Source organism: Gracilinanus agilis, chromosome 1, assembly GCF_016433145.1.
Source record: "Gracilinanus agilis isolate LMUSP501 chromosome 1, AgileGrace, whole genome shotgun sequence".
Taxonomy (NCBI): Eukaryota; Metazoa; Chordata; class Mammalia; order Didelphimorphia; family Didelphidae; genus Gracilinanus; species Gracilinanus agilis.
In genome coordinates this window covers 122,324,961-122,340,659 of record NC_058130.1, presented here as the reverse complement: position 1 = coordinate 122,340,659, position 15,699 = coordinate 122,324,961, and the positions used below count along the sequence as shown (strand labels likewise).

At 36.2% G+C, this 15,699-nt stretch overlaps 1 protein-coding gene across 1 annotated transcript in view; it reads right to left on the bottom strand.

The window, feature by feature from the left end:
- The window catches only part of PTPRD (protein tyrosine phosphatase receptor type D), a 610,060-nt gene that overhangs the window by 9,696 nt on the left and 584,665 nt on the right, over positions 1-15,699 (bottom strand). The window contains exons 32-36 of the mRNA XM_044656609.1: positions 7,508-7,793; positions 6,635-6,813; positions 5,884-6,010; positions 4,450-4,575; positions 476-630 (exon numbers count right to left, since the gene is read on the bottom strand). Coding sequence (XP_044512544.1) covers positions 476-630; positions 4,450-4,575; positions 5,884-6,010; positions 6,635-6,813; positions 7,508-7,793 — 873 coding nt within the window. The remainder of the gene's footprint in view (positions 1-475; positions 631-4,449; positions 4,576-5,883; positions 6,011-6,634; positions 6,814-7,507; positions 7,794-15,699) is intronic.

Sequence of the window (15,699 nt, the reverse complement as noted above, 5' to 3'; positions counted from 1 at the left end):
ATATATATGTATATATATATATATATATATATGTATATATATAAACTGTATAACCAGCCCATTAATGAGCAAGAAACACAGTGACAATTGTGGAGGGACTGCTTTTTATGAGTACTCCTAAAACATATTTGTTAGTGGTACCATATTAGCATGAAGAAATATGTGACTAATTATATGAATTGGAAAAAAAATCTCAAAGTATAAAACCAGTAGAGTTTTCAAAGAAAAATCTAATTCAAATCTCTGTTCTAGTCATATTCTTAGATGAAAAAAAGTACTCCTTAGGAATCTTCCCATTTCACTAGAAGATAGAGGAATAGGATATTGCCTTTACTTATATAATACATTTTCAAGAGCTTAATTGTAAATTTACTACAGCCATCTGTCCAATATTCACACAGAGACTTATTTTCAAAGGTAATCATGCCTTTGATCATAAAAAAGAAAATTAATTGGTCCCTGCTTCTCAACTTACCTGCAGTGGACTGAGATAGGCCCGTCTTGCCCAAACTGCTCTTTTGTTTTATGTACTTGGCCAATGAAATCAATAAACCCCTCTCCAGATTTTGGCACTCCTTGCTCTGGCCAGTCAGTGAACTGAAACTGCCTCACTGTTCGGGACTGACCGTCCTTTAGAGGGATCATATGCCAGAAGAAGGGTCCGAGATGATTCCATGCCGCAACAGCAGTCACGAAAGGTTAATTATTCCATAAAGGACAAGAGGTGGGAGGAGAAAGAGAGAGTTAGGATCAAATTCAATAAGAGGCATCTAATCACAATTCCTGGTGAATTTGAACTTTTGCTCAAACAAGCAATGACATATATACTCAGTTCACATAATTAAGGATGGAATTTTGTTAACCATTATCACTTCTGGTTTACATATGTTAAATTCCCATTAAACAAGGATGTTTTTATTCAGCTTTATGACTTTCCTTTTCTAACCGAGGTCAGTAGGCTTTTTGGCTATATAGGTACAATGTGCTCTTTCTGAAGCAAAATATGTATCCATATTTCCCCAAGCACATGGCCTGTTAAAAAAAAGTCAAAACCCACATGCAGAGTCCAGGTCTCTTATAGAGTTGTAGCCAGAAGGATGCATAACCCAGACCAAAGATTAGGTTGATGTCACCATAAGCCCCCCAAAGATGGGCTTGCTCATTTTCTAGTATTGTCAAACTGCAAATGGTAACATTTAAAGGATCTGACACAAACTGAGTAGATGCTATTAACCTTCATGCCTCCTGGACACCCCCCACATCTTGAAGGCATCCTGTTTCCAGCCATGGCAAAGTAAACAGCATATGCTACGTCACTGTGCCCTTAGGTGGGAAGTGAGGCATCTTTCAAGGAGAGAAAAGAAAGCATTAGCAACTAAATACCCTGTCCTGAAAATGGACTTCTGTAGGGCTGACCTCATGAATCACCCAATGCTCCCCTGGTTAAAGAATGTGGAAGAAAACAGTCAAACAAACAAACAAAGGAAGGAAGAACGAAAGCTAGAGGCAAAAGGATTCTTTCTTCTCCAAAATGATTAAGCATGATTGCTCCGACATTTGAAATATAGGTCACTTTAAAAGATAAGCAAAAAGGTCTCCACTGTTTCCTTCTGGAGATTTTCCTTTTTTTTCCCTTTCCTTTTTTTAAGCTACTGCCTTCAAACATTCAAGAGAAGGTAAGAGGACTGACTACTTCTCAAGAAATCTATCTACCTTTGCATAGGAAGGAATAAGAAATGTGTTTGTTGTCCTCTCATAATGACTGTTTGGGGCATAGGAGGGGAGAAAATGCTTTTTTGAAATCTGTGCAAATGAATGATTTGCGAGGACCATCCTAATTTCAAGGCCCAGGTATGTGTAGATTTCCAGGGAAGTAGGACAGATGCAGTGGAGCTGAACATTCTCCTTTGGCCTCAGTGTAAGGAGAGCACCTTGAAGAGAGATGATAATGGATGAGCAAAGCTGACCATTTCCAAAGGAATCTGGTGTCATGCATGGCTCAGTAGCTGCCTTGAGTGATTAGGGAGGCTCAATCAGCTAGGTAACAAAGCTGAAAAATAGGTAACTAAGCTCAATTTTCCCTTCATTGTTTCGAGAGAAACCAATGCCTTGGTTCTTTTGATCCAACATTAAATTTACAAGAGGGTTTGAAAGCACAAGAAAGGAGGCTAGGTAATATGCGGTGTTATTTGTTCTCCCTTGGACATCGCAGGCATTTAGTTTCTGACTACTGTTGCTACTAATGGCTAGAGGAACCATATGAGCCAAGCTTTAGAGTATGGGGCAGAAATAACACGACTGACTCCATTTAAAGTTTTACTGTTTAATAATGTTGAACCCTTTGAGCTAGCTTTCTATATGGGGAAATTCAGATTAGAAACAGCAGGAGGAAAACCAGGGAGTGCTGAAGCACCTATGAAAGTTGTAAAATCCCAGGAGTCTTTTTCAACATGTGAAGAAATTTTGATTCAATCTGTTTTTACTGATTTCATCTGGGTTTGCTTTGACCATGAACAGATCTGCTTGCGAGGGGAATGGAAAAATATTGTTGATGTTTGGGGCTCTGACTCAGATTCTTTTGTTGGTTAGCCCTTTCAAATATATTCCGTAACTAAATAACTTTTAAAATAAGCATATTTTCTAATTTTGAAAGGGAAAATGAAAATTTTATAATTGTGTTGAGGGATTATTAAGGCTTTGGGCAATGATAAGGATATTAGTGGTGAGCACTTTTATGTATTTAAAGTTTGCATATACACATAAATAATATATATACATGTCCTCTTGTATATAAACATATCATTTAATCCCCACAAAACACCTGTTGGACAGATAGCTTAAATGTTCTCATCCACATTTTACTGATAGAGAAATGAAGAATAGAGAAGTTAAATGAGCTGTCTATAGTCACATAGGTGTTGGCAAAAGTGTTAATCAAACCCAGGTGTTCTGAATTCAAGTTTGGTGATTCTTCCATTGCAAAGATAGTATGTCTCAAACTAAAGGAGATGCAGTAGCTGGTTCAAATTCAGTCAATTTCAGACTTTAAATTTTCTGTCTCAATGATCTTGTTAACTTAGGCCAACAAAACTACTCAACATTAAAAAAATATATATATGTATATATATATATCTTAATTCCTCAGGTCATGTTATTACAACACTGGTAAGGCATGCTACTAAGGTAGAGCTGAAGTTGATATTTTATTGTGAGTATTTTGGACTGCAGGAGGGATAAAGCCAATTGGTTGTCTGCACTAAGTCTGGCATCAGTATGGGTGGAAATAGGGTGATCAAAAGCTGCCTGAGTAGAGAACTGGCCCAAGTCTGAAATGGAGCAGGTCAAAGATTCCTTGTCAATCAGAAATAGTACAGGAACTCTGAATGGCATTGCACCGCCTGCCTGCATAGAAAGTTCTAGTCTCAAAAACAAAAATAAAAGCAAAAAACAAAACCTTTGGGTCAAACTCAGAGCCAGGTTTGGGGATTAGGAGATAATCTTCTAACATGATTATTGGTTGAGAGATTTGCTTTCCAGGAAAAAAAAAAGTTAAATAAAGCATTCTACCCTGGTGTTTTAGTTCCCCATCTTACTATAACAATTACAAAGACACAGTAAAGCTTTGGAGTGATTCTGGTACCCCATGATGCTGGTTGGAAATCATGATTTGGAAGTGGTTGGATAGAATATCTCACAAGAAAATAGACTTTAAGAATCAGCTTTAGATAAGAAATGCAAAATGAAAATTAGCCAGCAAGGGTCATGCATGGATGCGTAACTCTTGTGGACAGACACATTAGAGCACAAAGGAATAAACCATGCCAGGGAGCAAATTAAAATGTGCAAAGCCTGTCAGCTTTTAAAAAGAATGCTATTTGCTCTGCAGTTTTAAAATCAGACCAAATTAACCTTCCTGCTCACATGACCTACAGGGTTTTGCAAAACAACAACATATTTACAGCCGTAAGTGATGAAAAAGCCAAAGAAAGCTCCAAAGAGAGCAAGAGAAGGTGAATGGAAGTACAACCTTCCAATCAGTAAATGTTTTCCAGCATAAACACTTTTAAAGTGCAATCCCAAACTTGTGCTGCCAGATGTTAAGTTTGAATTTAAGCCAACCCCTGGTTTTTGTGGGGGATTTGCCAAAGAGAGAATGAGTTACTATTAAAAAAAAAAAAAGAGGGAGGAAGGAAGGAAGGAAGCAGGAAAGGAAGGAAGAAAGAAAGGAAGGAAGGAAAGAAGAAACAGAGGAAGAAAGAAAGGAAGGAAGGGAGGAAGGAAGGAAGAGAGAAAGGAAGGAAGGGAGGAAGGAAGGAAGGAAGGGACCAAGGGAGGGACTGAGGGAGGGAAAGAAGAAGGAAGGGTAGGGAAGTGAAGGGAAGGGAGAAGAAGGGAAGAAAAGGGAAGAGAAAAGGGGAAAGATAAGTAGGTGAAATCCTGTTAGCTTACCCTGGCATCTGTGACCTTGAATTCCCTTAGGATATACTGTGGCATATTATACTCAGCCATTGGATCTACCACAAAGTACTGATACCTTGCTGAACGTTCGGCAGGCCAATACTGGTGACATTTTTCCTAAAATAAAGATATCACAGGTAAAATTTATTCAATAGTTCACTGAAAGATATTTTTATAATCCTACTTTATTAAAGCAAATTCAGAGTGTGGAGACATGGGTCAGGTATAGTGGAAAAGAAAATACTTCCATTCATTCATAAGGATAATTTGTTGGGGTAGAGAACAAACAAACGTGATTTTTAAGACAATGCGATTAATCCCTTGACAATATTTAGAAGAACAAGTTCCCTTCAATGCTCAGCTCCAGTATCACTTTTTACATGAGCTATTCATTATCTTCCCATGGAATAATCGCTCCTTGAAGACAAGAGCTATTTCCTTTTTTATATTTTTATCCTAAGAACCTAATAGAGGACTGGCAAATGACTGTCAAATTGTACTGAACACCTCCAATGGTCAGCTTGGGTTAACAGCTCAAATCAAATGAACCCTAAGGTGGGGAAAAGAATAAGTATTACTCACCTTTTATATATACCATAAATATAACAATTACTATGTGCCAGGCATTGGGTACTTTATATTATTTAAAAGAACCAAATACCCTCTGTTTGTCCAAAGGCCAAGTTAATAATCACAAAAGGGATGTGAGAACAAGGGGAGAAAAGAGTCCACTGATCTACTAATAATTTGTTTCTGTAGTTCTGTTCTAATGGAAATCAAACACTAAGGAAATCATATGACTTTGTCAATGAGAAATCCACACAATTAAATGCCCTATTTGGGTTTTAGAGCATCCTATTTTTCAAAAGAACAAGCAATATATGGGACATCAAATATAATCTAGCATAAACTCTTCTTTGTATAGATGTCGAAGGTGAAGTCCAGAGAAGAGGACAAGATTTGCAAAGGCCATAAAGCAAGTAAGTAGAAAAACAAGGCTTCGAATCTTAAATCTCTGGATTTAAAAGCCATTGCTTTTTTTTTTACTTTTTTTTTAAATTTTAAACCCTTAACTTCTGTGTATTGACTTATAGGTGGAAGATTGGTAAGGGTAGGCAATGGGGGTCAAGTGACTTGCCCAGGGTCACACAGCTGGGAAGTGTCTGAGGCCGGATTTTAACCTAGGACCTCCCGTCTCTAGACCTGGCTCTCAATCCACTGAGCTACCCAGCTGTCCCTGCTTTTTTGACTAAACAACATAGTGCCTCAAATACAATAGAGGCCCCTCTTATGTGACTAAAGTGGAGAAAAACAAAAAAGGAAGGCAAGCTAGTCAGTCAGATTGCTCTGTTTAGATCTCAACTTCTTACCATAAAGTGGTAGTATACTTTTGAAGGAACACATCTTCACATGTAATGTACTTACTCTGCCCATTTCTCGGAGTTTGGTGAGCATCACAACAATTGTGGAGTTGTGTTCCCACAGCATCCGCCAGAAATCTTCGGTTGTCTCTGCCAAGGGTCCCTGTGTTGCTATGTAGGCTTTTTGTTGCCTACATTTTAAAAAAAGGAATGATAAAAGGTGCTTAAAACATAAAAGAACATATAAAAGCTCACTTTTTGTATGTAAACACTATTCTGAAACCTGCTTATAATAAAAACGAAAGACATATTAATGGCAAACACATTAAATTCCTATTAAAATTGTTTAATCAAACAATAGCTGTTTTAATTTTTAGTACTTTGCAAAGAAAATTGCTTTGTTAATATTATGATGTATGTCTTTATCATTATTATTTAAATTTTAATGCAACTCTAATAGCTCAATTTTGTGTGTCATACAAAGCACTTAAGAAACACTTAGTTGTGCTGCTTCGTGTCTAGAAATGACTGTCATACAATCTATTAAGTTTATGAATTATAGTACCAAACAGCTTCTTTATTAATCCCTTTTATAAGCTTCAGCAAAGAGGCAGTGGGAGGCTAGAAATAAAAATCCATGGTTGCATTCTTCCTAACTTTGTTAAGTCAATGAAAAACTGGTCTCTAGAAATGGGATGCTGACCTTAGCAGAAATAATGTGGTGCTGCTACTTCTTTAAATTTATCACAGCTATGAAACTAGGGCACATGCAAATGTCAAAAGCTTCAATGCATCAAGAGAGTAACAGTAAGTACCTGTATCCATCAATAAAGCTGGCATTGATGTAATCAGATCCTTCCACCCCTCGGATTGGCTGCAGGCATACCCTTGTGGATTCATATGGCATAATATTAACAAGGCGATTTTTGAATTTATTACATGGAAGATTGGCACTGATGAATCTCGAAGTGTGAGCTTTAGAGCTAGCTAGACGCTGTTGAAGAGAGAACAAGGAAAATGTGACTCAAACAATTCTCACATGCAATTTGACTGTCACGAACCCAAGATTTCATTTTGGAAAAGTTAAGCCTTCTTTCTACTTTAGATTACCTATTTGTTCAGACCACATTACATTTCATTTATACAGAGATGACGAATCCCTAAAACTAGATGAATTTTTAACTATGATGATTCTTGAGCTCTGAGTTCTCAATTTAAAGTAAGTTACCAAAAAAAGAAAAAGAAAAAGAAAAAAAAAAGATCAACCTATTGTCTGAAGGAATAAATTATGGGTGGGTGGAAGCAAGAGAAAAAAAAATCTCAACAAGTCACACATTCCTTTATACCCATATAGTAAGGTATATTTTGGGTTTCAGCCCAAAGACCGAGCTCAGTTTACCCTTCTGCTCTGACTGAGACTCCTGGATCAACTGCACCTAGTTAGGGTTCTAAACCCTCTCAACTGCCAGAAATTCTGCAGTTAGCCTTTTGCAGGGTTGATTGCACCTCTGCATCACAATTTATATTTACAAAACTTTATCTACTTCTGAATATGTATATGCCAAATTAACATATATTCTTTTTGTATATCTTGCTTCTTAGCTTGGGTAAAAAATATCTCTTTAACTACAACTTAAAGGTAATATTAAACAGTTATTCAGGCTAGTAGGTCATGTATAACACTATACCTTAAATTCCAGTTCCATTCCTGTGACATTCTCTCCTGTCTCTATTTGTGTCAGCTTCTGAATATATGCATACAAGTTTCTAGCTGGCACTTCGGTATTTCCACATGTCACTGCCTCTAACAGTGCATCATGGATAAAGATGTATTGGTCCTCCGTTTGAACCATATAATTCCTCTGGGCTCTCATTAAAGTTACGTGACCATAAATGTCTACAGTTTTTTCATGCTTTATTCTCTCTAACATGGCATCTATCACGATGAAACAGCCAGTTCTGCCGACTCCCGCACTGTTAAGAGAAGGAAAGAAAAAAAAAATCTCAAACAAAAAAAATCAATGGAGCAGTTGGAAAACACTTTCAGAAGTAGAATCATGTTGATTTACCTTTGGTACCCAATAATTCTACTCAATTATCTGTTTAAAAAGTCTCCAAACTTTTTGTGGTCTGTATGTACAAAGTTCAAAAGCAGTAAGAGTAAAGAGGAATTAAATACAGCTTTCTGCTGACCAATATACCTAAGTGTGAAGGGGCTCCTCCCAGAGAATAAGTACTTCTGGCCAAAGCAACCTATAAAAATCCTTCATAAATAATGAGTTCTTTGAGCAAAACCTTTATAGAATGCTTTACTTAACTACTATAAAATTCAGTATGTATTGTCCATAGTGATGTTTATATTTGCAGATTGGATAAGGAACTTGAGAAACTCTAATCAAGGCTCATTTTGGAAAACATTTCAGACCATTTTAGTTAAAAAGAATTGCAAACAAATTTTCGCATTGGGAAAGAGTACATGTAGTAAAACTTCAGGAAGGTAGGTCTGAAAGCTCAATAGTGGGAAAAGGCCTAGTTTTGACTTATAATAAATAGATTAGCATCTTAATTATTGTAATATGTGTAGCCACAAAGAAGATTTAAACTTTTTACCATATGGTAAAACTGAAGAAGAGCAATACTTAATAGAAGCAAGTTATGCAATCATGAAAGAATAGGGAGACGTTTCCTGTTTTTTTCCTCACCCATTTTTGGGAGAACACAGCTGAATATACTTCATAATTCCAAGTGAAATTCAAGAACTCTGCTTGAGAAATTTTAACTTTACTCTTTGTTACCAAAAATGCTTTGGGCAGTTCCTTAAATGTCATTACTGATAAACTGTTAGGTAATTTTCCATTTGTTGAAAATATATTCAAAAGTGGTTGGGAAAGTCAGCAAAGCATAAAACTAGAGAGTATTCCTAGTTTTGAAAAGAAAAAATTTTACTGAACTGAATAAGATTGTTAGGTGGTTTATATAATGGAAAAACAAATTTCCTTGGTTGATCTGCATGATGTGTGAGATACTAGGAAAAAATACATTTGTCCCTTAGTTTTCAGGTAATAATGACATGCTTCATATTTGCATAACACTTTATAAAGATCGTAAAGTACACGGGCATTTATAATTATACTGTAATTCTGCAATTTATCACTTATGTTGCAATGTGAACTTATAAACTTCTTTCCTTCCTTCTTTCCTTCCTTCTATCCTTTTTTCTTTCTTTCCTCCCTCCCTTCCTTTCTTCCTTCCTTCCTTCCATTCTTCTTTCTATGCATATAGTAAGGTATATCTATTTTTATAAAACTACATATACTTCTGTATATGCATATACATATATACACACATACATACATATATGCATGTATAAACTTAAATATACCAAGACACTCTAGGTCAGGGGTCGGCAAGCTTTTTGGCTGTGAGAGCCATAAACACCACATTTTTTAAAATGTAATTTTGTGAGAGCCGTACAGTGCTCACAGTGCGCTCCTGTAACAGCGCCTGAAAAAAAATTGACTTTATGGCTCCTGCAGAAAGAGCCATATCTGGCCCTCAAAAGAGCCAGTTATGGCTCGAGAGCCATATGTTGCTGACCCCTGCTCTAGGTCCATTAAAGGATAATGACGATTGCTAAGCATTTTAAATAGATGACTTCCCTTGACAGACAACATGGCATATCAAAAAGTATATTGGTCTTAGCGTGAGGAAAGTATGGTTTTAAATCCTGCCTCAAACACTACTTGATATTTCTATGCAACTCCCTTAATCTCTCTGAGCTTCAATTTCCTCATTAGTAAAATGAAGATAATAGCATCAACTTTTAAAGGTTGCACATATCAAGTTATTTGATGCATGTAATATATTTTGTAAATCTTAAAGCACAAAATACATGTGAGTTATTATTATCCTCATGACACTTATTAACAATATTAATTATACCAGAAGTGCTGAACATATATTTTCCTTTTATCTTCTTGATACTTCTTGCCAAAATATCTCCTTTAATGAAATGTTACATGATACCACCCAGCTTCTACCTGCTGCTTTGATGTTCCTTTGAGGAGACATATGAGGTATTTTATTTTTATTTTGCAAAAGAGGCAACTGAAGCTCAAGCTAAGTGGTGATATTTGAAACCAGGGTTTCTTACTTCCACGACCAAACTATGTGGATTTCTTTAAATGACTTTTGGTAGATTTTTTTATTTTAGATGACCAAGATATAAACTGTATTTTGTACAGACCTCTAAATGGTCATCACACTGAAGTCTCTTATTGTCTCTCTTGGTAATAAATTCCAATTTTAAAACTTTCTTTGGCTATGAGATCAAACAATTTAGAATATGCTAGAACTAGTCAACTAAATGTGTTTGATAAGCTCAAGTTCTTTTTTTTTTTTTTTTTAAACCCTTACCGTCTATCTTGGAGTCAGTACTGTGTATTGGATCCAAGACAGAAGAGTGGTAAGGGTAGGCAATGGGGGTCAAGTGACTTGCCCAGGATCTCACAGTCAGGAAGTGTCTGAGATCAGATTTGAACCTAGGACCTCCCATCTCTAGGCCTGGCTCTCAATCCACTGAAGCCCAAGTTCTATAGGTAACTAATTCAAGAAATAGCAACGTCTAGTGTAATATCAAACAACACAAGTAATCTTCAATGTCATGTGACTGAAACGGGCTGAAAGAATACTTCCTATTGGAAAGTTTCCTTTATTGAATAAGCCATATGGTGCTAATAAAACTCATTGCAACAAACATTTAGTAAGTTTCTACTAGCTACAAAACAAAAGAAAAAAAAAAAGAAAAGTTGCTCTTGCCCTCAAGGAACTTGCATTTCAGCATTTTGTTGCATTAAAACAACTGTGGTGGGGCAGCTGGGTAGCTCAGTGGAGTGAGAGTCAGGCCTAGAGACAGGAGGTCCTAGGTTCAAACCCGGCCTCAGCCACTTCCCAGCTGTGTGACCCTGGGCAAGTCACTTGACCCCCATTGCCCACCCTTACCAATCTTCTACCTATGAGACAATACACCGAAGTACAAGGGTTAAAAAAAATAAATAAATAAATAAAAATAAAAATAAAACAACTGTGGTGAATTAGTTTGGAATTTTGCTGACCTGAAGACTTGTCTACTATTCATTATTTGCCTATGGTAGGGACAATATCTTAAGCTCCTATTCCATGCAGGATGTGCTAGTTTTTTCTTAAAAAGTATTAAAATTGTTCCTAAGATGGCACTGGCTCAGGGGACTAAGATTTAGACTATTGACATAGCTCTCTAATCACGTGAGCACAAAAAACCATAAGAAATTGCAGATGGGCCCTGATTCTTGACCAGTAGACCACCATGGGCAATGGAAAGCCAGGGGAACTATGTTCAGTTAAATCAAAATAGTGTCCTTTCTAAATGTATTCATTGGTACTCTATGCTACATATCAGTAAAGGTCCCTTTGTTAACTACTACGTATGCCATATGTATCATTTCACTCCAATTTTGAATCTAAACTACCCAAGAAAATAGCCTGACCAAGACTTTTCTTGCAATAATTCTGAAGGTTAACTAATGTGAAGGCAACTTTAAATTCTCAAAGATTTTGCCAGCAGATCCAAAGCTCTGAAAGATTCTGCAAACTAGGAAAGGTTTTATGTAATAGATCACCAATGAGTAGTCCAAGCACAAGACGAGGTAAGGTCAGAGAAGCTAATTACCAGAGGATGGCCAGCAGGTAATGGATTTTGTACCGTGGTAAACTCATCAAACCATATCCTAAGGTTATTGGACAGGTAGGATTCAATGATGAAGAAATCAAAGGTATTTTTGAAGTATAGAAATATGTAGTTGTCTTTTTTATTTCTTGTCTAAAGGACTAAGTATAGACACTGATTTGCTAAAAATTGAGTATTTAATCCCATCGTGGTAGCCAAAGTTCTCATAAAAGCATCTAGAAATAAACCTCAGGGACCATTCAGTATTTGATGTAGTACGGGGGAGAGCTGTCAGACATTGCATCATGAACCCAGAACAAGATTAAAATGTAATTGGAGAATATTTATAAAAATAAAAATATCATAAAATATGGATAACACTACATTTTGAAAATAAGTTAATATGTAGCTCCCAAGGATTTTCATGTATGGATAATTGAGTTTGACACCACTTGTATAGAGGACTATTTAGTAATTCAGTATTCTTTCTGGAGTATAGAAATAATAAAAAATATCAAGAATTATAAAAGAAACTACTTATAACAAGATGAAATGCATTACATTAACACATTTCCACTCTAAAAGATGGTAAAGAAAAATTACTTCTAATGCTAGGATTAACACAAGAATCAAAGCAAAGAGAAAAATCAAATGAGAAAGACTAGAAACAAAAGGAAAAATTTGTCAGTCCAAGGAAACCTGAAATAGCACTCCTTTGTGGTCCTTTGTCTAATCCAGTTTTATTCTTTTTTTTTTTTTCTTTAGTGGGGAATAGGTAATGGGCTTACTGCTGAAAACTAAGTAACATTAATTGTTCTTATGCCCTTGGGATTGGTCTGGCTATAAGTGGGAAGAAATAGGAAAATGAAATTCAATAATCTGTTTTGTCCATTCATGTAACTAGCTGATTGTGTGACCTTGGATGAGTCACTTACCTTCTATGTTTCCTTATCTATAAAAGGCGGTAAGAATTGAGAGTCTTAATTAAAAGACTCAGAAAGCTTGAGGACAAAATATGGCAAGGCAGCAGGAAAGGTGAATTTTCAAATGCTAGGTTTGAAGCTTAAACTCTGAAACTGTATGTCTCATAACTTTTAATTTTTTAAATTTTACTTAATTTAAATTTCCCCAAAACAGTAATATAGAAAAAGACAAATAATTATTTCATGGACTTTTAAAATAAAACAACAAAAACATGCTTTAAAATCTTTTTACTAAATAACTCAATGACATAAGGAGAACTCTTCTCTCAAAACCCAGAAAGGGTAGACCTTTATGCTCTATCTTTACTATACCAAGTCAAAGACAAAGGGATTCCTTAAAATAAGATACGACATAACTAATTGACATTTAGGCTTTACTACAATTACAAAAAGTAATATTAGTTACTATTATTTGCAAAGGAATTGAACTCTGAACATTTAAGATCTTGTGAATTGTTAGTCTCCTTTTGTCTGAGTCTTAGGTTCCCAGAGCAGCCCCTAGTTTCTTTTCCTCCACTCATCAGTATCTAAATATTCTGTTTTTCAAAATGAAGGATTAGAGGTCTAAACCAAATACATTTTTCTTTGATCTTAAAGAACTAAGCTTCACGTATGGATGATAGTGACAGAACCATGTTCATGCAGTTTGTTTTTCACCATTTCAGCAGCCTTCAAACCCCAAACATGATAAGAAAAGGGCAAATGATAAACTCCTACATTTTATCTCTTTTCTGTTGCAGAGGTTGCCAGACCCTGAGACAGATTTTCTAAACATCTTCCACAAAAGGGAGTGCATAACCCCTCTGCTTGAGGCTGAGTCCATCATGGTTCAATTCATTTATTATATTACAAAATGCCCAGGCAAAGGAGAAGAAGGAAGCATTTTCAAATTAAGTGCTACAAGAAGATGGTTCCCATTATCCCCTGAAGGAAAAAAAATCAACTTTTAAAGTTACCTTCCATGGAAGACAGTGATTCAGTTAATGAGAATCAGACCACTAATGAACTTTCCATTGGTTATGACTTCTTTGGCTCATCAGTATCAAACCAAATTACTGCCAAACTTTACGGTTAAAAAAAATCCAATTTCAGTTAGTGATAGACATTCCAGTGTTTACAAGCTGAAAGCCTATGCAAGTCATTAACCAAGCACGCCTACTAGGAAATTGTTATTACTTCAATATTATCATTCATCCAGTTACAACATTTGTTTTCAATTTCTAAAAACATGATTGAGTCGGTCCCACGAGTTGAAATATGCTTAATATCCCGTGATGCGATACAGCAATAATGTGCAGAAAGGAAAATTAAGAGGCATGAGGGGGCTATTTTGTGTTAAAATCATCCCATGGATGTGTTTAAAGGTTGGCTTTTCTGATTAATTTGTTGCTGTTTTAATGCTGACCCTTTATTGATATTTCAATGATCTGGCATAGAGAGACAATATAATTACTGGATTTCACAGATCATTTCATTGGAAGCAAAGATAGTAAAATATGGACCAAAAAATCATTGAGGACATTTTGGACATACATCAGAGGATAATTTGATTGGATATTGCAGTTTCAGATATAACAAGATTGGCATTTATGAACTGCAAGTATATAAAACTGAATGAGATAAGGAAAAACTATAAAAAGGGCTGGATTTTTATGGGAGAAGTTTATATGATTAATCAGGTGACAATCTCAATAAAGCAGTAAAATGACTCTGTTAAGGAAGTCATTTTGACAATATATACTTTCCATTATTTTATGAGAACATAATACAAAAATATGCAAGAGATATTGGACATTTGTTAAAAACTTGAGGCCTTAAATAAAACTCCTGCTTAGGTTTAGGGTCACAAGAGCACTCTGAGAATTTCTGATATGTATTGGTTGGGTCTTTCTCTCTTACTTATAGATCATAATCCCTCCAAAACCCTGGCAAATTATTTCTGGTTTGTTCTGGCCAAACTTTTCATTCAGTAGCCTGGCTTCTTGGGATGATATAAGCTGGTCTGACAGATGACTGTCCTTGGAACTTTTCTCAAGCTTGGAGGGAGTTAACAGAATTTATGTTCAGCTGGGACAACCTTGGTGAACTTAGGGTTGGTTTCCAGTTTATAATGAGGCAGCAAGTCAAATCAACAAGTATTTATTAAATACCCACTATATTCTAGGCACTGGGCTAGGTATGATATGGGTATAAAGAAAGGAAAAGAAAAATAGCCCTCACCCTCAAGGAGCTCAAAATCAAATAGGGAAGAAAACATGCTAACCCCTAGGTACAAACAAAATATATACAGGATAAACTGGAGATAGTAGCATAAGAAGAAGGCATGAAAATTAATGAGATCCAGGAAAGGTTTCTTATAGATGGTGAGACTTTAGCTTGGACTTGGTATGGGGGACATCATTGAAACTTCTTGGAGTCAGGACATAAGCGTTCTTTGCTTAAGAAATAATAAGAGGGGGCAGCTGGGTAGCTCAGTGGATTGAGAGCCAGGCCTAGAGACGGGAGGTCCTAGGTTCAAACCCGGCCTCAGCCACTTCCCAGCTGTGTGATCCTGGGCAAGTCACTTGACCCCCATTGCCTAGCCCTTACCATTCTTCTGCCTTGGAGCCAATATACATTATTGATTCCAAGATGGAAGGTAAGGGTTTAAAAAAAAAAAAAAGGAATAACAAGAGGGCCTATGTCACCAGATCATTGAATATACCGAGGAGAGTAAGGAGTAAAAAGACTGAAAAGGTAGGAAGGGATCCAGTTATGAAGGGCTTTAAAAGTCAAACAATGGATTTTATATTTGAGCTTGAGGGCAACAGGGAGCTACTGGAGTTCATTAAATGGAGAGGAGGGGTTTACGTGTCATATTTGCACTTTAGGAAGATCAATTTGACAGGTGAGAGGAGAATGGATTGGAGTGGGAAAAGCTTTGAGACAGGCAGATTATTCAGCTGCCTATTGTAATAGTCCAGGCCTAAGGTGATAAAGGTGGTGTCATTGTCTGAGGAGAGATATACTAGAGATACCACAAAGGTAGAAACAATAGGACATGGCAAATTGATTGCTTCAGAGTTAGGACTTTCATGGAAGTACAAAAGAGGCGTTATAAGAAATGTGTAAACAATTCCTACATAACAGATATCTACATAACATATCTACATGTAATTTGGGACTGATAGACAGCAGGTACAAAATAAAAAAC